Source organism: Lissotriton vulgaris, chromosome 5 (assembly GCF_964263255.1).
Source record: "Lissotriton vulgaris chromosome 5, aLisVul1.2, whole genome shotgun sequence".
Taxonomy (NCBI): Eukaryota; Metazoa; Chordata; class Amphibia; order Caudata; family Salamandridae; genus Lissotriton; species Lissotriton vulgaris.
In genome coordinates, this window is record NC_141693.1 from 550,835,470 (window position 1) to 550,862,056 (window position 26,587).

At 46.2% G+C, this 26,587-nt stretch overlaps 1 protein-coding gene across 2 annotated transcripts in view; it reads right to left on the reverse strand.

Moving 5' to 3' along the window:
• LOC147711222 (neuronal vesicle trafficking-associated protein 1-like) overlaps positions 1-26,587 on the reverse strand; it is a 107,450-nt gene that overhangs the window by 41,921 nt on the left and 38,942 nt on the right. For both annotated transcript variants that reach the window (XM_086922008.1, XM_086922007.1), the window contains exon 3: positions 3,387-3,506. In XM_086922008.1, the coding sequence (XP_086778134.1) occupies positions 3,387-3,506 (120 nt within the window). The remainder of the gene's footprint in view (positions 1-3,386; positions 3,507-26,587) is intronic.

Genomic DNA, 26,587 nt, shown 5'->3' on the forward strand with positions numbered 1-26,587 from the left:
TTGGTAATTAATTAATTGTAATTAGTTAATTACATTAATTAGAGTAAATTTTAAATATATATAATTTTGTGTTATTGTAAAGTAATTAATTGGGGTAAAATAATATTAATTATTAAATTAATTACAGCTAATGTGCTAATATATTTACTTTATTGTTATTGTTAATTAATAATTAATTGGTAATTAAATAATATTGATTAATTTTGGGTAAAGGAGTATTTTTAGGGTTCAGGGTCAGTTTTCAGTTTTTGGGTAAAGGGGTATTTTTAGGGTTCAGGGTCAGTTTTCAGTTTTTGGGTAAAGGGGTATTTTTAGGGTTCAGGGTCAGTTTTCAGTTTTAGGGTAAAGGGGTATTTTTAGGGTTCAGGGTCAGTTTTCAGTTTTAGGGCAAAGGGGTATTTTTAGGGTTCAGGGTCAGTTTTCAGTTTTTGGGTAAAGGGGTATTTTTAGGGTTCAGGGTCAGTTTTCAGTTTTTGGGTAAAGGGGTATTTTTAGGGTTTAGGGTCAGTTTTTAGTTTTTGGGTAAAGGGGTATTTTTAGGGTTCAGGGTCAGTTTTGCGTTTTTGGGTAAAGGGGTATTTTTAGGGTTTAGGGTCAGTTTTGGGTTTTTGGGTAAAGGGGCATTTTTAGGGTTCAGGGTCAGTTTTCAGTATCTTATTTAATTATAGTATGTTACTATATATATATGTTTTAACAAATAATATTGTAAAAAATGTTTTTATTACTTTCATTTATTATTTAATTATTATAAGTTAATGTAAGTATTTTTAAGTATATTTTAGTAATTACATTTTAATATTAATTTAATTTAACACTGTTTTTTATAAAGTCGATATTTTTTACAACTATATTATTGTAAACGATATTTTGTACTCAATATTTTTGTACTTACCTGTTTGTAGATACAAACTCGATATTTTGACTGTCGATATTTTGTCCACGATATTTTTGCAAGTCGATATTTTGTCCCTCGATATTATTTCAGTGATCCGTTATGTTATCTGAACTTATAGGGCGCAACGGTTACCGGGAAATGTCCTGATGCTAGTTATTATCCCTTTGGTAAAGAATCAGTGGACTGCGAGTTACAGGTTAAAAAGCCAAGTCTTTAGTCTCTTCCTAAATGTCAAGAGATCTGTGGAAGAAAAAATACTTCAGCTTGGTTGCGGTATTTCGGCGAATACAAAGAACGGAAGCCATTAAATAATTAATAAAGACAGAGAGATAGAGTGTAATAAACTGTGAAATATTTAGTAGGAGCAAATAGAGATGGCTGCGAAGAAGATTCATCAGGAAGGACTTGAGAAGATAAGAGTAGAGGTTAATGTGATAAAGCAGCTGTAGTAAGTGGCTACCTGTTTTGAGTATTTGACGGTGGTGGAGTGAAGAAGCGATACAGCCAGGAGAGTTGTCTGAGATGGTTTGATCAAGAAGTGTGAACCAACCTTCAGCAATATTTGAGGGCAAGGAGAAAGGCTGGCAAGGAACGACCCAAGGGCAGTATGTTATGCTATGTGAATTTGTAAAGTGCGGCTAACCACCTGCGAGGGTATCCAGGCGCTGAGCAGGGTGAGGGCCCGAGTAGTGATACACATGTGAAGAAAAGTAAACTGAGATAGCAGTCTGAGTATTCTATTAATCATTAGAAGTGCTATTTCCTGTTAGCTAATTGGGAAAATATTATTGTTATTGAAGAAGGTGATAAGATATTCTGGTGTTCCATTGCGACGATCGTCGTAGCAAACAAGTGCAAGACTGGCTTACATCTTCCTGAACACAGTTTGGCAGTCAATGATTCACTGAAGAATACCAGCAAGAAGAATTGATGGGTCTGAAGTACTGGGCAAGCTAAGCCTCACGCTCTTAATGCTCATTGAACTGATTTTTCTCTTAAAGAAGCGCAGTCCTTGGCTTCAGGATGCTTATCATTTACGCTACACATAGGTTTGTTATCCATTAAGAGTTAACCTGCATACAAGATGGGGGAAATTGTCAAAAGTGACAATTTAAGAAAAAAGGTGGTGACATCTGGTAAACTTTTTTACATATATATTTTAAAATATGCTTAGATAATATAACATAAAACTTTGCTGTATGTCAACATGGTAAATGCATTGTAACACATGATGAAGGTTTAGGGCTTCCAACTCAGGCCTCCATTAAAACAGACGTTTGAGCTCTCTGAAAACAAATTGCTAATGTTCGACTGCCACATAGTTTTCTGTTGCGCACATTAATAGCCAGAGAAAGCATGTTCCCATTCTCTGCATCTTTTTAGTCTTTTTTGTAGCTAGGGATCGTTGCAAGAGGAGTGACCTTGTGTAGTTTTGTAGCGTCGGAACTAAAAAGATACAACAGAGATGTTTCTGGGTTCATTCTAAATTGAAAAGAAGCATTGTTTACTGGCCTGTGTAACAAGCGCAGATGCCAAGTGTTAGGAGTCCCTCCTTTCTCAATAGGTCATAATAATCAAAGACGGTTTGGCATTAGTCTGTGGTGAGGCAGATGGACCAATTACTGGCGGGGATGTCGAAAGACAGAACTCCCATTTGAGACATATAGGCATAAAGGTATGCAGGAGTTATACTTGTCTTGGCAAAGTGTTTTAAAATAATAATACTAAAAGCCAGCTCTAAACCAAATAAATATAACACAGGGACATGGATTAAATTGGTTAGATATGTATGATGAACAATGATTGGGGTACACCTGCTGTTTACCCTTCTCTCGATTCTATTCCTTAGTTGCTTATAATTATGAGAACAATCACTCATAATAAATATTAGTTTATCCAAGACACTTGGGTCCCATGTTTCCATGCCACTGGAGTCAAGCTAGCCTGGCTGATGAGGGGTGGAACCCCGAAAACGGTCCCAGGATGTTTGTTTCCGGTCCAGGGAGGACCTGGCCTGGTATTTCGAGCTGGACTGTTCCCATTGGGCGCAGGGTCAAGACTGATTTGCATGTGGCTGGGTTTTAACTGGGATGGCATGGGTAGCAAAAAAAACGATGGATTTCGGCTCAGATCTCTCTGTTCTGGGTTGAATGTTTAACATTGTTAAGCATTCTGTTCATCAGTCGTTCTTTTTGCATTCATTTCCTTCCTGTCACCTTATTTATTTACTCGTAAGTGTAACTTAACTCTTAATTAATTTTTTTTATCTTTAATTTGTATGTATATAAATGTATCCTTACAATCGAATTACTATGTACTGAAATACATGTTAATAACCCCTTTAAGGTCGATAGAGGTTCTTGAATTGTGTAAGGATTCTTCATACCACCTCTATTATTCTGTGCACTCGCCCAGCCCCATAGTGAGATATCACACAACAAAGACACTCGTCGGTGGTGTGGTCTGAGTTATTGAGTGGGATTAGCATTACCTTGACCTTCTCCGACACCTCGTCATACAGGTTGATGTTGAGCCGTTTAATGCCGGGCACTTGTAGGCGCCTCTTCTTCTTCTGCTGCAGCTGGTATTCTGTCCTGGTCTTTACAATCACCTGTAGAAGGAAGGGTTTCAGCCAGTCAGTATCGCTTACTTCACACAAAGCAGATACAGCTTTGGCCTCTGTTAGAGACAGAATCTAGAAGGCAGAATTGTGACTGTAAGCAGTGTGAAAAAACATCTATTTTTTCAGGTAAGAGATTAAGGCAAAATTGTATCACCAAATTCGCAGGAATAATTATTTCATGGGAGGTCGGTGGGGAGGCACTTTCCCAACCATCCCTTACTAAATTGAAAAGCAGCAGTTTTTTCCTGCATACGTAGTTAGAGAAAACGGAAGCACAGAAATCCTCTCTGCAATAGAGCCCATCTCAACACGAAAACCCTAAATTCGTTTTTTTGAGGGATGAACAAAACACTAGTCAAATACTCAAATGCAAAATGCCCCCTGCACTCAAAATTAAAGTAAAGCAACAGATGTGTCCAGTTGGACACCACAATGATACAGTCACAGCTGCTAGAAAAAAAAGGACAATGTCTTTGAAGTGTGTCTTCGTTTAATACTGTTAAAGGCCAGCCGACACGTGTTTCGTCGCAATGGAATGTAACTTCCACAACTCCTCAGGGCTGGGAAAGATACAAAATAAAAATGCAATGTACAACATGGAATATATTTTTTGAAATTTACAATACATTGGTTACGTGGTTGGCATTGTTTACGTGTTGCATACTCAACTCACGGCGAGTCAAATACTCACCCAACATGGTGGCGTCAGAACTATTCCTAAACATTCCTACATCATAGTTCAGCTAAACTGATCTTAGTTGTGTGATACAGCGGATCAAAACTATCCCTATGGCTTCTTCAGCTTGACAGAGGGGGGGGGGGGGGCTCATATACTGCCCTCTTTTCTTGGGGATGCTGGTTCATTCTACACGGTCTACCTGCACTAGGCCACAGACTATGCACACAAAATCAATAATAGCAGCCGGCGCTCTTCAGTAGGTGCAGCAGCAACAGAACTGCTACTGTGGCAATTATAGTGGGATTAGCCTGGTGGGAATTGGTGACCTGAAGGAAGGGCCTCAGAAGAAGCAGAAGCTTCCACCATAAAAGGACGGGGTGGAGGGAAGGACTTTGACAAACTGTATGAGGCTTAGGGTATTGAAAGTTGGTAAATAGCCAAGTGTGAGTTGTCAGGGTTAATATGTGTCAGATATATGTTAAAAAGAGCCATCATTAGTAGACAGTCTCTGGGAGGGTGAAGAAAGCTGAGAAGACATTGGCTGCCTTTTTGTTCTCCCACCAGTATTTGTTGCCTTCACTCGTGGCAAGCATGGACTAGTCATCAAAGCAGACCTAACACACATTAAGGGAGCAGTCAGGACAGACATATTGGACTCCTAGGGACCTCTCTAGGAGGTTTAGTGGTGAAAGGGGTTAACACCCTCAAAGAAGATCAATGGTGTTTGTGGCTTCAATAGAAGTACACACATAATGCCACCCCTGCCAACTGAGTGATAAAAACCTGTGTAAGGATCAGGGGATTCGCAGAATAGGCTAAGAAAAGATGTTACAAGAAAAAATGCTTGATTTCGGATGAAACAGGCATGTCAGACATAACCAGTCAGCTATTGGGTGCCATAGTTAGTAGTTAACATTTTATGAGGGTTAGTAGAAGGAAATCCCGGGTACCTTTGGGGAGGGTATCTCTATTCAACTACATGCACAAGGAATCAGCTGGAGATAACAGTGGTGGTAGTGACGAGCACATGTTGATTTCTCACATACCAATGGGAACGAGCTAGTAGAAAGGTCTCCTGGACCATGGGAGAAGAGATTTTCTCTGTAGGTCAAAGTGCACTGCAGAACTTCACGTTAATGCTCTTGTCCCATCATCAAGGAGAAAAGTTGAGCAGAAGTCTGCTGGCTTGTCAAGCAGAAGCATGTCTTAGCTCATGCCTTCAGGAGGTACAGCCAAGTGGGAATGAGGATGGCAGTAGAAGCTGAGGATGGAATATCAAGAAGAGGAAACCTGGGAGTCAATGGGATGGTGGAGAAAAGACAAGGATGAGAATGGACTGTTTGGAGGCCCAGGAACCAGACATCATTACAGCAGAATAATCATAGAGGCGCATGGGCCGGGGGAGGGGTTGGGCAGGGCTCAAAGTGGCCGGTGAAAGGGATAGAAAGAAGGGAACCGCAAAAGAGGGGAAAGGGACTCCTCTGCGTCGGGTGCCAGGAAAGTGCTGATTAGTTCACCATAAAGTGGAACAGGCAATAATGCCTGGAGCAGATTTCAGCTGAGAAGGAAGGTCACAGGTTTGGCCACTCTGCCAGCAAGAGGGTGGTTCCTGCTGAGCAACGCTGAGGAAGGTGCGCGTTATTATCTTGAAAGTATGACTAGGCTACGAGAGGAAATGGTTGGGAAGTGGAAAGAAAGTAAATGGGCAGAACAGGGGAGTGTGGAAGGTGTGGACATGGTGGGCAGTTAAGGAGACAGCACTGAGGTGAAAGAATTTGGGGAATTCATTCAAGGTGAAAGGACACTTTGACTGAGACTGACATGGAAAAACAGACAGAGATAGGCGGGTGGCCCCAGCAGGGCAGCACCTGCAGCATGTGCAGCACCAGTTTAAAGCAAGATGGATCCCTGTGGTGTTACAGGTGCTACGCCTAAATCAAACTAACTTCTAGACAAAGGATGGGTTATGCAAGAGAGTTTTCCTAAGGAGTGTTAATGTTAGCCTATTAGCAGTGAGATGCTCTTTTCAGCATTTGGAAGGCTATTTCTGCCGTCTCACCCCCTGGGCTGTTTGACCCTTGATTGCCTACAACAAAAAGACAGGAACTACATTTTATTTTGCATTTCACAAGTCTACCACGTGGCATATAATTCAATCAGCTATTTCTAGTTTTTCAGCAAACAGAATATTACATTGTGAGGCATGTGGTTTTTGCTTTTAACAATGCTCAAAAAACCAACATGCAAAGTGCTGTTAGTTAAAATGACAACAGTGGCTGAAGGTATTACTCATGACATAGAGCCACCTCTCAGCTATGGTTTAACATTTTACCATGCTGTCTAGTCTATTTCAATACACTGCTTGTTTCACAAGTAAATCAAAACTATACTTGGCTCTCTATATTTTATACAAGTTCATTCTTTCGTTCACATCATGAATTCATACAAGCATTGGCAATGTGAAATGCTTTGTCTTTTGGGTAATGTAATTTTTTTTATCAACCTCCACAACACAACAAAAGTATACCAATTGTAACAGAAGTGCAGCTTTACCCAACACAAACAATAAGTAAATGACAAGTGGCAGTACACAGAGCAGCATCACAAGTTTCTCTCACGCATATAGAACTAGTACAATACAAGGAGCTAACACAACCTAGAAAATTAGGGGGGTCAAAGGACTGTTGAAAGCTCACATAAACAGAGTTAAACGCACAAGAAGTACAACATTCTGTGAAGAAACATCCAAATCTCTTATAGAATACATTCGTATGCTCATATAGGATGATGAACTCTCACCAGCCTAGTGTGGTATGCTTCATCAACGGGTTACTCATCTAGCACTTAGAAGCATCTGATGTTACTGCTGTTCACTGGTTCCTAGTTACGGGTTCCCTACTTTAGGTGACGTAATGTTCATCATGCAAGGTCATTCAATATATCCGTTACTTTTTCATAAAAAGGGGCAACAGCATCAAAACATCACTTTTTTTATAGGACAGGTACATCTTGGGTAGTAATAGTGCAAACTCATCCTTCAGAGAATATGTACGGACATGCAGTAGCTAATTCAGGTTTTCTCCAACCCAGGACATGCAGTGGCGTAGCAAGGGAGGGGCAGGGGGGCGGTCCACCCTGGGCGTCACAGGTTTTGGGGGTGGCGGCCTACTCCCTTCTTACCTGCTATCTTGGGGATGGCAATCGCCCTCCGCGGCCGCCGCGAGGCAGCAACCGGCGCTGATTCTCGCAAGCACCCCGCACTTTTTAATACAGTCACAGTGGGGCGGCAAACGCGCTGGCCGCCATGGGAGGCCATAGGGCAAGCTACGCCACTGAGGACATGTACAAATGAGGAAGCAGCAATGCAAGCTTTGCTTCCCCTAAAAACAGGTAGAACATGGCAGTAGCAAAGCAAGCTTCTCTCTTCTACAAGGGCAGAAAGTGCAGTGGTCCATACCGGACAGAACAGATTTAGCAGGACAGACTAGTACATGCTGCCATCCCTCAGAGAACATGTAGAGTTAAAGCATAAGTGGCATGTAAGTTACAGACAGAATTCTTAAACGGGTACTTAACTCACAGTGAAATGTATAATGTGTAAGTGAATATGCGAGTTCTGACACCATTCTCACTTAGATGAAATTCCATGACAGAATCCTGAAAGTTTTGCCACTGTCTCTTTAAGATCTGCTGTCATTGCTGTTACTACTGTTGTCATAGCAGTATTGCTGCTCTCACTTCCGGTTAGATCCAACCACTGCCATTCACATTTGTCAATGAACCTTAGATTGCAAAGACTGGGACCTTGCTTTACCAATACAGATAACTTCTCTTCTACTGGTTTAAAAGAGGATTGGGGAAAAGGGACGTGCCAGGTCCTGTCATTAAACTACAAAATGACAAAAAAACAAAAAGAAACACGCCTACCTATATGCTACAAATTTGTTTTTCCTCCCATTGTGTGTCTTTATATTCTATGTCTCATTATTAGATACACCTCTTTTTTCTCTATCAAGTCTCTACTTCTAGTTATTCTCTCCCATTTCTCTCATCCTCTCTCTATCTTTAACTCCCTCTCTCATGTTTGCTTCTTCGGATTGCATTTATTTCACATCTCAGCCTCTTCTTATTTTCCTTTTATGTCAAATTAATTTGCATTTTATCATTTTCTTTAACCACCAGCTCCCCCACATTCATCATTCACACCTGCCTTTTATTAGCCCTCTTCTATCCTAACTCTATCTATTATACATATATTACGAAACTCTTCCCTTTCCCAACTCTCACACCAACCCCCTTTCTTACTTCCTCTCTACTACTTCGATCTTCCTCCGCACAACCTAAAGCCAGCACAAGGATTTTTGCCATTCTAGTTCAAGGCACGTTTTTCTGTGTCACCCTATAGCAACAGAGCCAGTGGCAGCCGGCACGGATCGGGGGTGGCGAGGTGGGGGAGGAGAGGAGTGCAAAAAAAGAAGGCAAAAAAACGTATCTCCTTGCCGTGTCTCTCCTCTGTTGCCACTGTGTTTCTCCCAGCCAGGAACAGGAAGCACTCAGGCTCCCCTGACCTATCACAATGCTGCAATTCAGCGATGTGATTGGTCTGTGCCCAGTGATTCGGCACTTAGCCGGGGAATGGGAGCCTGGGCATGTTCTCCACCCAAGCAAGGAATGGCCTCTAGCCAGGCCCTTACCCCAACCCTCTACAGATAGCGAACCCCTTTGCACATGGCCTCTGCAGTGGTGATTGGCTGAAGGGTCTTATCTATAATCCAAAATGACATCCCCGTGCCTTGATCCCACTAACCGATTCAAATTTAATTTGCTTGGTGCCAGATCTGCAGATATGGGTTTGGCCAGGCCATTTGCCCAATCCACTGTGGGCAACCAGTCCCCAGAGTGCATGACTGTGGGCAGCTAGGGTTTGCCACGAAACTCACCTGTGGTCACGCCCTGCCCCCAAACCTCAGCTGGCGCCCTGTTAATAGACTGCAGAAGATGCACATGCGGTAGTCTGTAAGCATCACTCTGCTCTCAAAAACATAACTGTGCTCTCTAAATTGCTAACCTTAGCCCTGAAAAAAATCAACCTCTTCGTATTGAGGTGCATTGACATGAAATGTGGCTTTGGCACTGTGGACAGATATTTGCTGTTTTATTGTGAAAAAGGGGTGTACCACAAGAATTACTGAAGGTATGGTACTCGTGTATGAATGTGAATGGGCCACTGTTGATGCGAGAAACAATGATGACTTGGCCAAATTAATTCTGACATATGACAGTTCCAGACTTTATTCTAGGTGGTCGGTACTTCTACCAAAATTAGAGTAAAGTATATTCCTGTCCACGTTTGTTGAAAATCTGTTTATTAGCATAGTAGGTAAAGCAGTCACAGAAATTTCCAGTCCTGGAGGGAAACAGGGTAATACATACATAAGGTTGCTTAGAACATATAATTGCATAGTTGTCTTGAGTTTTCATTTTGTTGGTGACAAGAACCGTCACACTATAGACAAACCCCGGTCAATGCTATCCCTCCCCTCGCCCTCAACAAACCCACCCGACACTCTCACAAAAACATATGATTGAACAATCATTAGACTGGGGCACTTACGGTATAACAACATATGGCTCCATCCGTCTGTACACATAGATGGAACGAGACAAGTACAGTGATTGTGATTGGGGGGCCCCTCGCACCTCTCCATAGCGCACCACGGTCAGTGACAGTGCATGTCAGTCCGGCTAAGGACACATTTATCTTACATTCGGAGAGGCACCTGCATCCTCGTCCTCTCCGTCGTCCCCAGTTTCAAACATACCTAATGTGGTAAACCAGTCCAGTGAGATTGGCGTTTTCCTCAGGCCTCTGTATTCCTCCCGCTGCAGTGCATCTCCCTCTGCCTTACCCCATCGCACCACCTCTGCCTTCCACAGTTCAGGGCTGGGAGGTTTGGGTGACTTCCACCTCATCGTGATGGCACGCTTCGCCAGCAACAGGGCCAGGTCCGAGAAACGTGCCGCCACGGTTCTGGTGCGCTGTGAGGGCCCCAACCCCAGTAACGTGCATTCCAGTGTAGGAGATCGGGACAGAGCGCCCGCTTTCTGGAGCGAATCATGAACCGTGGTCCAGTAATATCCTAGTTTGGGGCATTGCCAAAGCATGTGTATTAGTGATGCGTCCTCGGTGTCAAATCGGGGGCAATTACTTTTCGCATCAGGAAACATCATATGTATGCGGTGTGGGGTCAGGTAGGCTCTGTGTAGTAGCATCAATTGAATTAACTTAAACTTGGGGTTCCTAGCTACTTTTTTGGGAAACTGAAGGATACGTTCCCACTCTCTATCTCTCAGGGGCCTACCAATGTCCCCCTCCCATGCTGCCCGGAGTGGTGAAGATCGAATGCCCTCCCCTTCTTAACACCTAGCAGTGAGCCACCTTGTCAGGTGGGCGCCCGTGCCCATCAGGTAGTGCATTGTGATGAGAGGATTTGTAGCTGGCTCTTGGCCTCCAGGGGACCACTTGTGTGCGATATAGTGGCGAAGGCCAGCGTGTAGGAGGAAGGTGCTTCTAGGGACTCCATGGGTAGTTCTAAAGTCTTCAAAGGACAATAGGTGCTCTTCCGCGAACAGGTCACCTACGTGTGACACTCCCGCCAATAGAGTCCCCGTGGCCAGCGGGATACCCAAGAGCGGGATCGTGGGTGCATAAGACGACCCAGGGGACGTATACATTAATGCCTTTCGCCAGTAAGTTATCGCCAGTTTGAGGAGAGGCGGGGCATCCCTCGGTATAACCGATTTGGGCAAAAGTAACGTGTGTATTCTCCCCATTGCATGCTCCCTATCCGTCATATTGATCTCCTGAAGATTGCGGCCTGCTACCCAGAAGGCCAGCCATTGCAGCTGACACGCATAGTTGTAGGCTCTAAAGTCAGGCAAGCCCATGCCACCGGCGTCAGAGGGGAGCTGCAGCTTGGACAGACCTATACGCCTGCGGCCGTGCCCCCACACAAGTTTGGTGAGTAGAGTGTCTAGGGTCTTAAAGGTTGCTGCTGGGATCAGGTGTGGCAAGTTAGTGAAGTGGTAGAGAAGGCGGGGGAGCATCACCATCTTGGATATCGCCACCCTGCCGGGTATAGAGAGTGGTAGTGTGAGCCAAAATTGTATCTGCGATTTCAGTGCTCTGATGGCCCTCCCAAGGTTACCGTCAAGCATTTTGTCGGCTTCCCTGTAGATCTGCATCCCCAGGTATCTGAAGGTGGTTTCAGCCATCTGGAACTCGTGGGGGGCGAAGGGTAGGTAGCCAGGCCTGCGGCAGCAAATGTGAATCCATAGGATTTGGATTCGCTTATGGTCAGGCCTGAGATCGACCTAAAGTCCTCAAAGACCTGGGCAATAGGGCTCAAGTCGCCCCTCAAGTCCCGGAGATATAAGATAATATCATCCGCGTAAGCGGACACTATATGTGCCGTCCCATGTCTTAGAATGCCATATCGGGGGGCCATCTGGCGGAGCCTACAGAGCATCGGCTCAAGGGCAAGGACGAAGAGGAGGGGGGAAAGTGGGCAGCCCTGTCTGGTGCCCCGTGCTATAGCTATAGGGGCTGTTATATGGCTGAGGTGCGCACTCTAGCTGTGGGGGCGGTGTACAGCAATCTGACCCAAGCAAGGAATTCGGGTGGAATCCCAAATTTAGACAGCGTGTCAAACATATAGTCCCATCTAAGGGAATCAAATTCTTGTTTCAAATCTAGGGATATGCAGCCTTCGGAGCTCGTGTCCTCACGGTCACTGAGCATGAGCTGGGCTAATCGCCTGAGGTTCATGGCCGTGTTGCGGCCAGGGACAAAACCACATTGGTCCGAATGGACCAGCTGAGGTACGTATTGCACGAGCCTCGATGCCAGCACCTTGCTCAATATCTTGGAGTCAGTATTGAGAAGGGACAGGGGTCTATAGTCAGCCATCTGAAGCCCTTCTTTAGCAGGTTTCAAAAGGGACGTGATTAACGCCTGCATAGACGATTGCGGTAGGGTAGTTGTCCGTAGAGCTTCTAAATAAATAGCGTGTAACCGTGGGGCCAGTAGGTCTATGTATGTTGCATAAAAGTCAGCCGGTAGGCCATCTGTTCCAGGGGTCTTGCCCTTTGGAAGGGCGCGTATTGCCTGTCTGATTTCAGTTATAGTGATGGTGCGCTTAAGGTCTTTGATTTGCCCGTCAGTAAGTTGAGGCAGGGCTAAGTCCCTCGTGAAGGCCTCGAATGCAACCTCGGGAAGGGGCTGTGGGGGGCTGTACAGCGTTGTGTAGTATTCCTTGAACGCAGTGTTGATCCCGACCTGGGTGGTAGTTGGGCTGCCTGCTTGGTCCAAGATTTTCAAAATGGGGTGGTTCACTGGGGCGGTCCCGCAAGAGGCGGGCTAGAAGGGGGCCAGCTCTATCCGCCTGTGTATGCTGCCTGGTCGTGTATTCTCTACAGTCTAGGAGCCTCAGGTCTTCCAGTAGCTCTGCGTGTCGAATGTGAGCTTCCTGAAGTGGTGTGAAGGGTGCATGGGTGCCGGCAGCCTCATTCTCTAGGGACGCTAGGGAGCCCTCCACCTCCTTCAGTTGATTAATTATCTCCCGTTTCCTGCCCATTCCAGCGGTCATTGCTGCCCCCCTCAGACAGACTTTAAATGCATCCCATTCCACTTGACGGGTGCTGGCCGTGTTCATGTTTGTGGAGAAATAGGTTACTATAGCATCGGACAGAGAGGCCCGGAATACCGAGTCCCCAAGGAGATCTGGAGACAGTCTCCAAGTGGGGATGGGGGCTAGTCGCCTGCCCCATTGCCAGGTGAGTTCTACGGAGCTGTGATCGGACAGAGTTTTCCCCATGTGTTGGGCCTGGACAATTGCATCTGCTACGGAGCTGGAACAGAAAATGTGGTCAATTCTGGTATGAAGCTGGTGTGGTGGGGAGAAAAAAGTATATTCCCTCTCTTGTGAATGTGTGCTGCGCCATGCATCAGTCAGGTCCCAGCCCTCAGCCCACCCAGTAAGAGCATCCGCTTGTTTCCTACTCTCAGTCGCCTGTAAAGGGGGATGTGACCTATCCAACGTAACATCAAGCACAGCATTGAAATCACCCCCAATAAACCAACGATGATCAGCCCATTCCGCCAGCACCCCGTTCACTGTTAACAAGAACTCCGATTGTTTTGAGTTCGGCGAGTAAACACATCCAAATACAACAGCATCCCCGTCTAACAGCCCCCGCACAAATACATATCGGCCCTCCTTATCGATTCTTTGCTCTAACATCTGGAAGGGGACAGAGCCGCGGAACCAAATCGCTGCTCCCCTCGAAAACGCAGAATAGGAGGTAGCAAATAGTTGTCCCCTCCATTTCTTGCGCAGCTTTACAGCTTCAGCAGCGTTCAAATGTGTCTCTTGCAGGCATGCAATCTGAGTCCCCCTGCGATTAAGCTGGGCCAATATTCTATGACGTTTCTGCACTGCTCCCATGCCATGCACGTTCCAGGTGTACAGTCGGTAATTATTAAGTGGCCCCATAACCATATGTGTGGTGCGACCCAGTGAAACGCCCGGGCCCCCATGTCAGTTCTGCGTTGCGATAAGGTGAGAGTGTCGTGAAAACAAATAACCCCTGAACAAAAAGGTCCCCAAGCCAATGTGCCCGGGATCCAAACCATGGCGCCCAACGTGGGCACAAGTCAATGGAGTCTGTGTGCATACCGGGGGGTGACAGGCCTCTGTCGACTGTCACTGAACGGTCTGCATGGGCTAGTTAGTCCTCAACAAAGTGGGTCCCCCATGCAACCCACCACATACGAAAGGAGGGGGCGGGGGGGGGAAGTTCAGTTATACATTACCACCCGGAGGGGATCATATTCTCAGCATATCAGAACTCCTCTGCCATTTGGGCTGTAATTTTCGGGAACAGCGGCAAGCTGTCCACTGAGCCAGACACCTCTGTATGAGTGTCGGTGGTGGCGGTGTGCCTGTCTACAAGTGCTTCCGCGTCGTGAGCTGCCAGTGCCTCCTCCTTGAGCTGCTGCCGGTGAGTTGACGACGGGCGGCTAGCCACCCGAGTACCAGGAGGGTGCGTCTTCGCAGAGGGTCCATGGGAAGAGTGGTGTCCCGGGCTGGGAGTGTTGTGCCGTCGGTCCGGTGGGTCTCCGTGGTCGCTGCGGCCGCCTCCGTGGTGCTCCTCGAATGGGTCCTGTGAGGTCGGTGGCGTCAGAGTGACCTCCATCCATTCCTCTGCCTCTTCTGGTGAGTCGAAGAAGTGGGATTTGTTGTCGTGCAGAATTTTGAGCCGAGCAGGGAACAGCAGCGCATATTTCATATTCCTGTCTCTTAATTTGCGTTTTACACCCATGAATGTGGATCTGGCGCGCTGCACAGTGGGCGTGAAATCAGGATAGACTGAAATGTTTTTATCTTCAAATCGTATCGGTGCTTTCTCCCTGGCCGCACGCAGTACAGTGTCCCGGTCTCTGTAGTGAAGGAGGCGCGCGATCAGGGGACAAGGGGGCGCCCCCGGTTTGGGGGGCCGAGGAGGCATCCGATATGCCCTCTCCACGCTGTACAGGGCAGTGAGATCTTCTTGGCCCACCAGCGTTCGTAACCAGTCCTCCACAAATTGGGTGGGGTTCCTCCCCTCGCTTCTCTCCGGAATGCCCAAGATGCGGACGTTGTTGCGGCGCGCTCGTCCTTTGGCCTCGTCCACCCTGTCCCAGAGATGTTTGAGCTGTTTCTCCACTCCCTCCAACTTCGTGGAGTGCTCCGTCTGTTGTGGCACTAGGTCATTCAGCGCTATCTTCTGCTCCGCTACTCGTTCCGCCAATTTGTTATGGTCCGCCCTTAATAGCGATAGGCCAGTCGCCATACTGTCTATACGCGATTCCAGGGCTTCGCGAGTCGCTCGTATCTCGTTGAGGATAAGGTCCAACTTTGCGTCCTGGGACCTTTTTCCAGTCGGCGGAATGATGTCCATGTTGGAGGAGGCCAGCGGGTCCTCGGAGCCCGTGGACTGCAGGTCCGCCGCAGCGCCCTGTTCATGAGTCTTGCCCCTATGTTTGCCCATGGATCTCCTTAGCAGGGTGGCGCTGGAAAGGGCACAGCAGATCGCCGCCACCCACCCTCGTGTCTACTCTGAACGCCGGACCGCGTCCACCGCAGGATCAGGGTGTGGTGGTCAAGGGTGGTAGTAGTGTAGACCCAGCGTTTGGCAGGGAGTGCGTGGAATCTCTGTCCGTGGCGTCGGTATCGGGATAGGCGGCTTCCACCGGGGGGCCCCATGGGCAGTAGTGACCTTAGCTCCCAAGAGGACAGATGAAGGGAGAAAGACCGTCTGTTGCAAATGTCAAGTGAGTCGGCCTCACGCAGGAGCACTTGAGAAGTCTGGGCTAGCGCGTGGTGACAGGTCCGCAGCGCACGTGTCTCACCCCTTACCACTGGCTGGGGCCGGCTGTCTGGATATCCAGGGTCTGCTGTCCACTGTCTGCTGTTTGCTGCCGGGCACACTGACCCCAACAGTGCGTCACTCCGCGTGAGATCCCTGTCGCAGTTCCGCCGGTCGGCAAGTGTGTGGGCCAGGGAGATGTCTCAGCGCAGGGCCGGGGACACTGTCCGTCCGGGACCCGAAGACAAGATGGCGCCGATGATACTGCGTGTGAGGCCTGCAGTGCCCGGGGAGGTCCGGAGCAAGCCCGGTTAGTAGCGCCGGTGTCAGGAGCCTGGCGCCGCCCGCCCCACAGTCCCGGTCAGCGCAGCAGATAACAGGCGGCTCGCTCACTGTGTAGGCTGGTGGCGAGCCGGCCAGTCGGTCAGGGAAAGCCTCCGCTCGCTCCACAGGTCCCCCAGCAGGGTGGCCGGGCAGGGCTCCGCAGCGGAGAGGGAGGCCGCAGGGTCGCTGTAGGAGCAGGGCGCTTCTTCAATGGCGGTGTCTGCCGCTGGTGTCCGCCTCTGTGTTCCGGCGCGGAGTCCCGATCGGACCGCGCCAGCGGCTATGGGGAGGCCGGGGAGATTGCCCACTTGAGCCCGGGGCTTCACCACGAGCAGCAGGCCGCGGCCGGAGCAGCCGTATCAGCGCGCCAGCAGAGCGGGCAGAGTAGAGAAACACCGCTCCGCTTCCAGCAGGACACCTCCGGGGGCCTCAGGTACAGCAATCAGGTGGGTTGCAGGTGGGGGAATCAGGATAATTCGCTTGTGTGGAGGACTACGGACGGAGCTCTAGAGCTACACGTCCACCATCTTCGGCTCCAGGCCACCTTCCTGTCCACGTTAATGAGTTAATTTTGCTCATCCATATTATGGTGACACTGCAAATATTACTGATCATATGAAGCTGTATTTGCACAATAATCATAACAGTAAACCACCAGAGAAGCAAAGTTATGTGGTTTGGCAGCTTCAACAGAAAATCCAATTGGTGTAATAAGTTTAAAGAGTTGAACTAGTCAAAGAGCACATCGCCCTGGGCCAGTGGCGTAACGAAACTTGAGGGGGCCCCCCTGCAAAGCACATGGAGGTGGCCCCCCTCCCCAGGCGGCGTGGCCCACCATCTACTACTTTGCCCTACCACCCAGAAATCTAGCATATTTTGATTTGAAACCTCCAACATTTAAATGAAATGCGTCTATATTGTCTTTCTCTAGGTTCTAATGAGAAAGTGGGAAACACTCTTAACATACAAGCTATGCCACTTGTAACAATATTGTCAAAGGCAGATTATTTAACTGAGGCAGCAATCAGAACAATGCCAAGGGGTGATCCTATTTTCTCAGGAGCTGCCTATGGCCGAAGAACAAAGAACAACTATGAAGGGTCTGAAATAGAATTGACAATACCTTGAAACTTTGAAAGGCCAACCCAAACCTGCAATTACATAAAAACTTGACTGACAATATACATGAGAAGTGCACAAGCTATAACTCAGTATCCTGTGAAAGTCAAGAGAAACAGACTGGTGAATTATCTGCATGCCACACACTAGTGACTGTCAAGGGTTGTGCATGATAATAATGTGAACTGAGGAAGCAATTACAATCATAATGTCTTATTAGTAAGCACTGCAAAACAGGCAGGCAAACAAGGCTGAGGAAGAAAACTGGATACTTCAGAACATTGATGCAGATGTTAGTCTATTTTAATTGATCATTTCTGTAGTGTAAACAATGCTAAATACAAGATTTAAGGTACACATATTACAGACAAGTGCAAGCAACACGATAAATAACACTGCATGTAGAATAAAAGCAAACCATATCAGCAAGTACCTAATGACAATCTATACAAACTGTAGTTGGTAAAGCAAAAGAAAAAGTGCAAATACTTTCAAAGTGCAAAATAAAGCAATCACCAGTCTATCAATATACAAAAATCGAGCATGTTTTGTAAAACAATCAGATTTTCTTCTTGCATCAAGGCAAAAATACTTTTAAAGTGCATGGTAAAAACAAGTCCAGCAGCTTCCCTCACAAGGAATTACCAGAACCACCAGACTGGGCCTTACTTCATAACTAACAGAGGTCTCAGACCTCAGTGTGTCAACACTGGCGGTATTTAAAATTTACTAAGAGTATAGACATGCCTTTTAAATTACAGATTCAGCATTGCCTCCAAATTGCTCTATCGTCATGTGTGACAACGCCAGCCAGGCCTGGAATTTAAGCCAACAGTGCCTTGCATTCTGGGAGTTGTGCTGTGGCCATCTAAGTAAGGGGTTAAACATTCCAGCATGCAAAGAGTTGTTGGATAAAAGCTATGAATGGACATGACATGGTGTCAATGCCACTTGGCAGCTATGTTTTATACAAGCACAAGGGGATGTTTCATTTCCTCAACACAAGCTGCAGAAGTCTGGCATCAAATAGCAAACTCGTTGTGCGGAGAACCCAGAAACGTTCTGTGTTTAGCCCCCGTGTATGGACCTGAGGTGTCATTCTCTAAGAGACACAGTGGTAAAAGCCCACAGTTGTCTCTAATGCATGTCAGTGCCAGGCAGTGGTTGAAGTGGGGGGGAAAAAAGTAGGAGAACTGTGGGAGGAGAATCAGAGGGCGGGAATAACCAATGGATTGGGTCAGTGGGCGGAGTGAGAGGTGTGGCAGAAAGAGCAAAATATCCCAATTTTTAGTATTTGTTTCCCATTTCACTAACCTGTTACAGCTTATTATATTATTTAATTTAACCAACAGATACACATGTTTATTTAAGGTTAAATATGTGTTATTGACAAAAAATACATTCACAAAGTGGGATACGTTTCCAATCACAGAATGTCCCAAACATTCGTAAAAGTGGAATCACAAGCCATTTATCTCCCAGCCATGGAGTATCTGTCATCCCTTTTTCAACAAGAACAGTTCAAACATCTTGTTTGCGCTATATAAAACTTTATAAATAAATAAATAAATAAAATGAAAGGCAATATATCATAGTTTGCAAATGTTTTCCACATAACTATGGCTTTGCCATATTTGCCACATAATACATCATCTGCTGCATAATCTGACGATTTTAACTAATACATTGTTTATAGCTCAAACACATCAAAAGTTACTAAAAAAGTGACTTGTACTGCTGTAAAGTGGAGGACCCTTTGCAAAAGGTTGACTGGTCACCTTTCTCATTGCTGCAGTTGTATGTTCCACTAGTACTAATAAGGAAAAATCTTTGCAGAGATTGTTAGCATGTGTAAAAATTTCAAAATGATAAAGTATCAGAAAATTGACAGCACCACTAATACCAGTGTAGGGTGTCAGAGCACTTTACATCACACAAATTACACAGTGACAAACATTCATATGTGTGTAAATCACTGTGTAGGAAATGTTACATAAGACAAAGGACTACAAGGTGTAGGAGTCACATGACAACCATACTAGTAGGCAGCATAGTTTAATAGTGATTGGTCTGCAGAAACACACACTCAGAATTAAAAACATAATACCATGGTTGAGGGTTCTCTTTAATAATCAGAATTGATTTCTACCCAAATGAACCCTTTTTTGCAACATTAGGATAATCGAAGACTGGGGAAAAAACATAACGCTATAATTTTTCTTTGGACTTTGCATGCATCTCTTACATGACAGTTAATAGCTCAAGGTTCTATGTTAGGATTATATTATCAATAGGGTCTCTCTGACAAAAGCAGTGACCCACTGACCTATTCACATTATGTGCACTTTGTGATCTGCATGGCACATGTTCTTAGCAGCATGGAAATTACACCTCTGCCATTTCTTTTCATGAGTCCAACCTCCCACTAGACAAAACATCATCTCTCTCTACTAAGAACATTAATCACTGGAGTTATCAAGACATTTTTATTGTTGTCCAAAAATGTTGGAGACCGGGAATGCTTTTAAAACCATATTATACTTACAAACACAACACCCCCACCTGAAGTTAGCGCACGGTGCGGTTGCACTGCCCTAGAGCCACTCTGCTCAAGGGTCCTGTGACCTCAAACACAGAGTCACTGCCACTCTATGGTGTGCTGCTTCATAGGTCTGTCCTCAAGACTGGAGGTGAACTTAATGGATAGTGGTGGACAGGCCTTCAATGTTAATCAGCACTTGCCGCTGCTAGGGTCCACCTGCTGGTGCTAAGACTCCAGGGCATTTAAGATCTTGCTGGGCCTTCTAAGGTCTAGCATGGGAATGTGCTCCCTCAGGGGAAATGGTCTGATGGACTGCTCATGAAAGCTGAACCTGGTTCACCAGTTCCACTTCAGCAGCTCTGACCATAGCGCCACATCTTCTCCCCCATTGAACACCATACCGCCCCACTTAGAGAAACATGCACTGCACTGACCCGCTATAAACACTTGGATGTGACTCAATTCTAATTACGCACTAGCCAAGAGCAATATGCTGCCTAAAAAAAATTAACAACATCCTAGAAAAAGCAAACACTCCTACGCAATGCAAGATTAAGTAAAGCATGTGAAATGTAAGCAGGAACAACATAGTTACCTTTTTCCTTTTACACTCATTATTCTGAAATTAGTGAGTGCTTTTGCATGAAAAGGTAAGGCCATGACTACAGGACCCGTTTCAGTGCCCATTACTTAAATTCTTTAAAAACATAGGCAGTATGGTTTAAAAAGACCACATTCGTAAACACACAGTCGCTGTACACATTTGTTTACCAATTCACCCATCAAGCAGGTATTTCAGTACCTCCAGGCAAGGTACACTTTAGCACACAGGGAAAACATTGTTGTTCAAAGAGAGAGGAGAAAACACTTCACTGGCGAACACTGTAAAGTGGCGCTAATGTGTTTAGGTGTACATAAATCAATCTGGCTACCTTGCAACCACCCTGCCTTGCTTTAATTAGTCATTTATTTTCACATTTGGAATGGTTTATTTCTCTCCACCCCGAGGCTGCACTTGTGTCAGAAAAAGACGTTTCCAGGAAAATTTGTTTTTCTTTTTTGGATCCATTTCACTGGGGGGCAAATAAACGAATGGAGGAAAGAGAGGGTAATACCCATTTCTTGAGGTCTTGGTCTTCACTGAGGAGCGAGACTGAAAGAGAGGGAAGATTCTGAGGCTTAGAGGCAGTCACCATGGCGTGTGCTCACAGTTTAATTTATGGGAGCTTGGGGAGGCTGTGCGTGCTGGAGCACCATTTTATTTGTGAAGACGGATGAGGCTAACTTGCAGGCACACCGCAGACGCCTCCCTCCTCTGATAGTGAGGGGGCCCCTTGAGCGTGGGGGCCCCCTGCACCGTGGGGGCTGCAGGGGCCTGTGTACGCGCCTGCCCTGGGCCATACAATGAATAATCTGGAAAACACAGCCACCACTTTAAAAGGCCATGATGAAAACTATCATAGGACGGATGCCCAGAAGTTGGTACTTCAACGTCTGCAACTCTTATAAATATAGCCTTAGAGCCTACCATAGCAGGCTCTACCGGCCATTAAAGGCCCCTCCAACGTTAAAGGCCCGAGCAGAAGGCGGGGACCTGTAACAAGGTAGAGGGCCTTTAATGACTGGTAGTGCCTGCTATGGAGTGATCTGGGGCTATTAGAACATTCCCTAGAGGGCAGAAAGCTCTAATTTGCAAAACAAAGGCTTTATGGAGCCCGAGAGACTCCGTGAGGCCTTTTGTTCACAGCTACAGCTGTGAACAAACATTGGAATTTTGGAGTTCTGAGCTTCTACCTGCCATTAGAAGCCAGGAACACAGTCATGGCCGGCATAACTCGTGTGTTGGGGGGTTACACAGGGGGGTGATTCATTTAAAAAATAAAATAAACTTACCTTCCTTGGACCTGTGCCGTCTCTTCTCCTGACCTGCTCTCCTGCTGTCCTGCCTCCCGCAGGAACAGGAAGCAGGCAGCCTCCCTCCCCTCCCCATAGCCAATCAAAACGATTCAATGGCAGCGTTGTGATTGGTCGGGACTGAGCCCAGCCAGGTGCCTATGGGGAGGCCATTTTCTCCATGTTTGCTCAGACGTGAGTCCAAGGCTCTCCACATCACTGGAGTCAAGCTATCCAGGCTGAAGAAGGCTGATAGCCAGAAACCGGTCCTTGGATGCTTGATTCCGGTCTAGGAAAGACGGATTTAGGCCCAGATCTTTGTACTGGGGTGAATGTAAGACATTGTTCTGCATTCTGTCCATCAACTGTGTTTTTTGCAATTTTCATCCCGAGTGGGCTGGGTCTGCTCAGACGTGAGTCTCAGGCTCTCCACATCACTGGAGTCAAGCTATCCAGGCTGAAAAGGGAGACCACGGCAAGCCAGGGAACTATAGACTAATCTTGTTGATTGACGTGGAAGCAAAATTATATGCCTCGTGTCTATTGAACCATCTGCAGGGCTGAATGGAGGAAAAAACATTATCCCCAAATGTCAAACAGGATTCAGGCAAGGCATGGGTACTCAATCGAATCTTGCAACCCTAGTCCTCCTGACAGAACAGGCGCAAAGAAGGAAAGTTCACCTCTTTGCCTGTTTCGTGGATATTAAATCAGCATTTGACAGAGTCAGCCGAAATCATTTAAGGAGCAAACTCAAAAGATGGGGCCTACCAAACATACTCCTCACTGCCATCAAAAACTTGTACACTGACACCTGGACAAGAGTCAAGTTGGGAAATGAGTTGAGCGCCACTGGAAGTATTCTTACACAAAGTGGTATTAAGCAAGGCTGTGTCTTGGCCCCAAGCCTTTTCAATCTGTATTTATCGGATATTGGCCGACACTTTGAAAACCCAGACTGCCACCCCCCGAAACGGGCAAACGAGCCCGTCCCAATCCTCCAATATGCAGACAATATAGTCTTGCTAAGCCAAACCCCAGTGGGGCTACAAAGATCTATAAATAACCTGGCATCCTACTTGGACTCGGAACAGCTAGAGATAAACAAATATAAAACAAAATTCGTCCGCTTGGTGGACAGTAGGAAATTAAAGTTTAAATGGAGAGTTAACGGGGCTCACGTGGAAGAAAAAAACTCATACAGATATCTGGGCGTAATAATTGGGCAGGGCACAAGTCACAAAGAGCACAAACTGGCCCTTAGAGCAAAGACTTAGTCCTTGATCTATGCTTACAGATCCTTGCGCAGAAAACTGGACTGCCCAAACTATTCACATCTGTTAAAAGTTATGGCTGCCCAAATCCAACCAAGTGTGTCCTACGGCCTCGTCCCCTGGTGTGGAAAAGATTCACATTTTCAGAACGAACTGCAGTCAAAAATCTACAAATCGGTTTTTGATTTACCAAAATGCGCCTCGCCTGCCCAGGTAAGACTGGATTTTGGGCTTCAGGGCAATGAGTAACTTCATTAAATTCTGCCACACTCTCCGGCAATCCGAGTAGACACTCTAAACAGACTTTGCTGGGACAAATTTAGGTCTCAGAACGAGCAAGAAATTCCAAACTCTTGGGGGAGTTTCCTGAGTGCATCTCTGGCCACTTTGGAACTTCAACCAGCATGGGAGAAAAAGATGGATCGATTGTCTTTTAATAAAACTGTGAATGTCGCGAGCAAAAAGAAATCTTTGTTGGAAGATAAATCGGTGCTCACAAAGAGGCGGCACGGATGGACAATTATGAAATCATATAGGACTACAAAGCCACAAGCCTACTTATCCCCCCTCTTTAGTTCCCACTTAAAGATGTGCTTCTTAAAGTACAGGATGGGGGTGCACGTATCTAAGGATTTATCCCCCTCTTGGGTGACACGTTTTGAGTCCGAAGGTTGTCGCTTATGCGGATACCAAAAGGAAACCCTGACCCATTTGTTGTGTGCCTGCCCAGCCATGTTAAGCCAAAGGAGACAGTACCTAAAGGCGATTTTAATCAACCTGAACATTCGCTCTAGCAGACAAGAAGTGATAGGCTGGCTGGAGGGTTTGTCATGCAGTCTGGCTTGCCGAGGAGTCAAGTATATGAAATTGGTAAACAGCTGCCTATCGCAAGCGGACGATGTCCAAACTTAAATGTATGTAACACCTCTCCACACTCTCACTTGGAGGCTCATGAAATTTTGTTTCTTTGCTGTAACTTGATCTTAATACAGTTTTAGTATGATTTTATAAAAATAGCATTTTATACACTTGAATTGTATGGCAGACATAGCACGGACATAATACGAACGCTCGCATAATGACAATCCTAGCTGCCTGTGTAGATGCAATTCATTTATTTTATGTAGTGGGGGGTTTGTGATGATTTTAATTAATCAAGCAATAAACATTAAACTTGAAAAAACTTGAAACTTGTCAGACATTGTTCTGCATTCTGTCCATCAACTGTGTTTTTTTCAATTTTCTTCATGTAGGCTGCACTGCAGCCTACATAGAGAAATGGCAGAGTGTGCATGACTGGATTGGGTGGCCCCAGAGGGCCGTCCAAACAGTCAGCGCCTTCAGTAGTGGGCAAGCCACTCCTCCCCTGCCCTAGAGCAGATCCCCCAACCAAACCCTTCTGCTTTCTAGTAGTGCGAGAAGCAGAAACCTAAAATGGTAGTTATTACCATTTTAAGTTTCTGCTTCTCGCACTTTGAGCTTTGAGAAAATAGTGGGGCGACGCTCCTCCGCCCTAGTGCAGGAGCCGACTCTGTCGGAGCACGCCATTCTTTTCAAGGGAGCTCCCAACATTCCATTGTTCTAATGGTGTATAAGGCAAACGTGCTGATATTTTTTCTGTACGGGCTCTATGTGAGTCTATAACAAGGCTGAGAAAGGTAGATAAAGTGGAAGGATGGCTATCACATGGGCCTCTCGGCCTTCTAAATTCTATAACTTTTCAAACCATATGCTTGTAATAGCGCTGCACTCTACTGCAGCAAGAGTACTCTAGTGATCTGTCATTTTTGGAAAGTGTGTTAAGGGCAAATGTAAACAAATCTGCTTTCAGTTTATAGAAAAGCGTTGTAAAATATCCCCGGACTAAAGGTGAAAATATCAAGGGCCAAGTGCTGTGGTTTGTGGCCATTATAAGAAAACTGCTCACACTTTAAAGCTTCTTTTATATTTAAAACAGCATTATTGTGTTCTACTCATGAAGATATGAGGTTTTTGATTTTGAGTACTTTTCATGTTTTTTTCTTTATTGTGAAGCATAACATAATGCCATCCTATTATTTTTTGTCCCTAGATCATGAACTAAAGACCCTTTTATGTTGCTTCGCATGAATCCGTTTCTTTTTATGCAGATGGTTGGGCTCTCGGTATACTAAAAGGGTCATTCAGAAGTGCCCTAAGTTATGCAAGATTCAGAAAAGGGGGTGGTGATGAACAGAGTGTCTGAATTAAGCAGACCACTCTTACCCAGTCCAAAGATCAGGGCATGCTCCATTTAGGTAGTTTAGTCTGCCCAGTTCCCATGATGCACTGGGCCAGGGACGGACTGATTTGCATATGGCCAGATTCTGAGCTGGGATGGTGCAGTGAGATAAATAACGGTGATGGATCAAGCCCTGATCTTTGGACTGGGTAAGAGTGGTCTGCTTAATTCAGACACTCTGTTCATCACCACCCCCTTTTCTGAATCATTTTTGGCCACTATAGGTGTGGCAGGGAATACTCAGACATGAGTCCCTTTCTCACTGCACCATCAGGATTCAAGCAAGCCGGGCCGAAGACGGCTGAAATGCCAGAAACCGGTCCCCGGTAGCTTGTCTCCTTTCTGGTGAAGAATTGGCTTGGTAGTTTAGTCTGCCCTGTTCCCATGATGCACTGGGCCAGGGACAGACTGATTTGCATATGGCCAGGTTCTGAGCTGGGATGGTGCAGTGAGATAAATAACGGTGATGGATCAAGCCCTGATCTTTGGACTGGGTAAGAGTGGTCTGCTTAATTCAGACACTCTGTTCATCACCACCCCCTTTTCTGATTCATTTTTGGCCACTATAGGTGTGGCAGGGTATACTCAGACATGAGTCCCTTTCTCACTGCACCATCAGGATTCAAGCAAGCCGGGCCGAAGACGGCTGAAATGCCAGAAACCGGTCCCCGGTAGCTTGTCTCCTTTCTGGTGAAGAATTGGCTTGGTAGTTTAGTCTGCCCTGTTCCCATGATGCACTGGGCCAGGGACAGACTGATTTGCATATGGCCAGGTTCTGAGCTGGGATGGTGCAGTGAGATAAATAACGGTGATGGATCAAGCCCTGATCTTTGGACTGGGTAAGAGTGGTCTGCTTAATTCAGACACTCTGTTCATCACCACCCCCTTTTCTGAATCATTTTTGGCCACTATAGGTGTGGCAGGGTATACTCAGACATGAGTCCCTTTCTCACTGCACCATCAGGATTCAAGTAAGCCGGGCCGAAGACGGCTGAAATGCCAGAAACCGGTCCCCGGTAGCTTGTCTCCTTTCTGGTGAAGAATTGGCTTGGTAGTTTAGTCTGCCCTGTTCCCATGATGCACTGGGCCAGGGACAGACTGATTTGCATATGGCCAGGTTCTGAGCTGGGATGGTGCAGTGAGATAAATAACGGTGATGGATCAAGCCCTGATCTTTGGACTGGGTAAGAGTGGTCTGCTTAATTCAGACACTCTGTTCATCACCACCCCCTTTTCTGAATCATCTAAGTTATGCAAGAGACATAGGGGCATATTTACAAGGGATTGGCGAAGCAGGACGTTAAGCAAACATTGCTAACGCCACTCTCCGTCATTCTGAAAATTCAGGGATGCGCTGTATTCACAAAAATGTGGCACACCCTTACGTTTTCCCTAGCGTTGGCACTAAATCTAGCTGCCTAGCACCAACTCAGGCACCCTTGCACCTTAGTGCAAGGGTGTTTGCGTTGGGGGGAATGATTGTTTATATGCAGGAAGGTGTCCCTTCCTGCGCATGAACAATCACTAATGGTGATTTGTAACTCCTATGTAGCACACATAGAAGTTGGA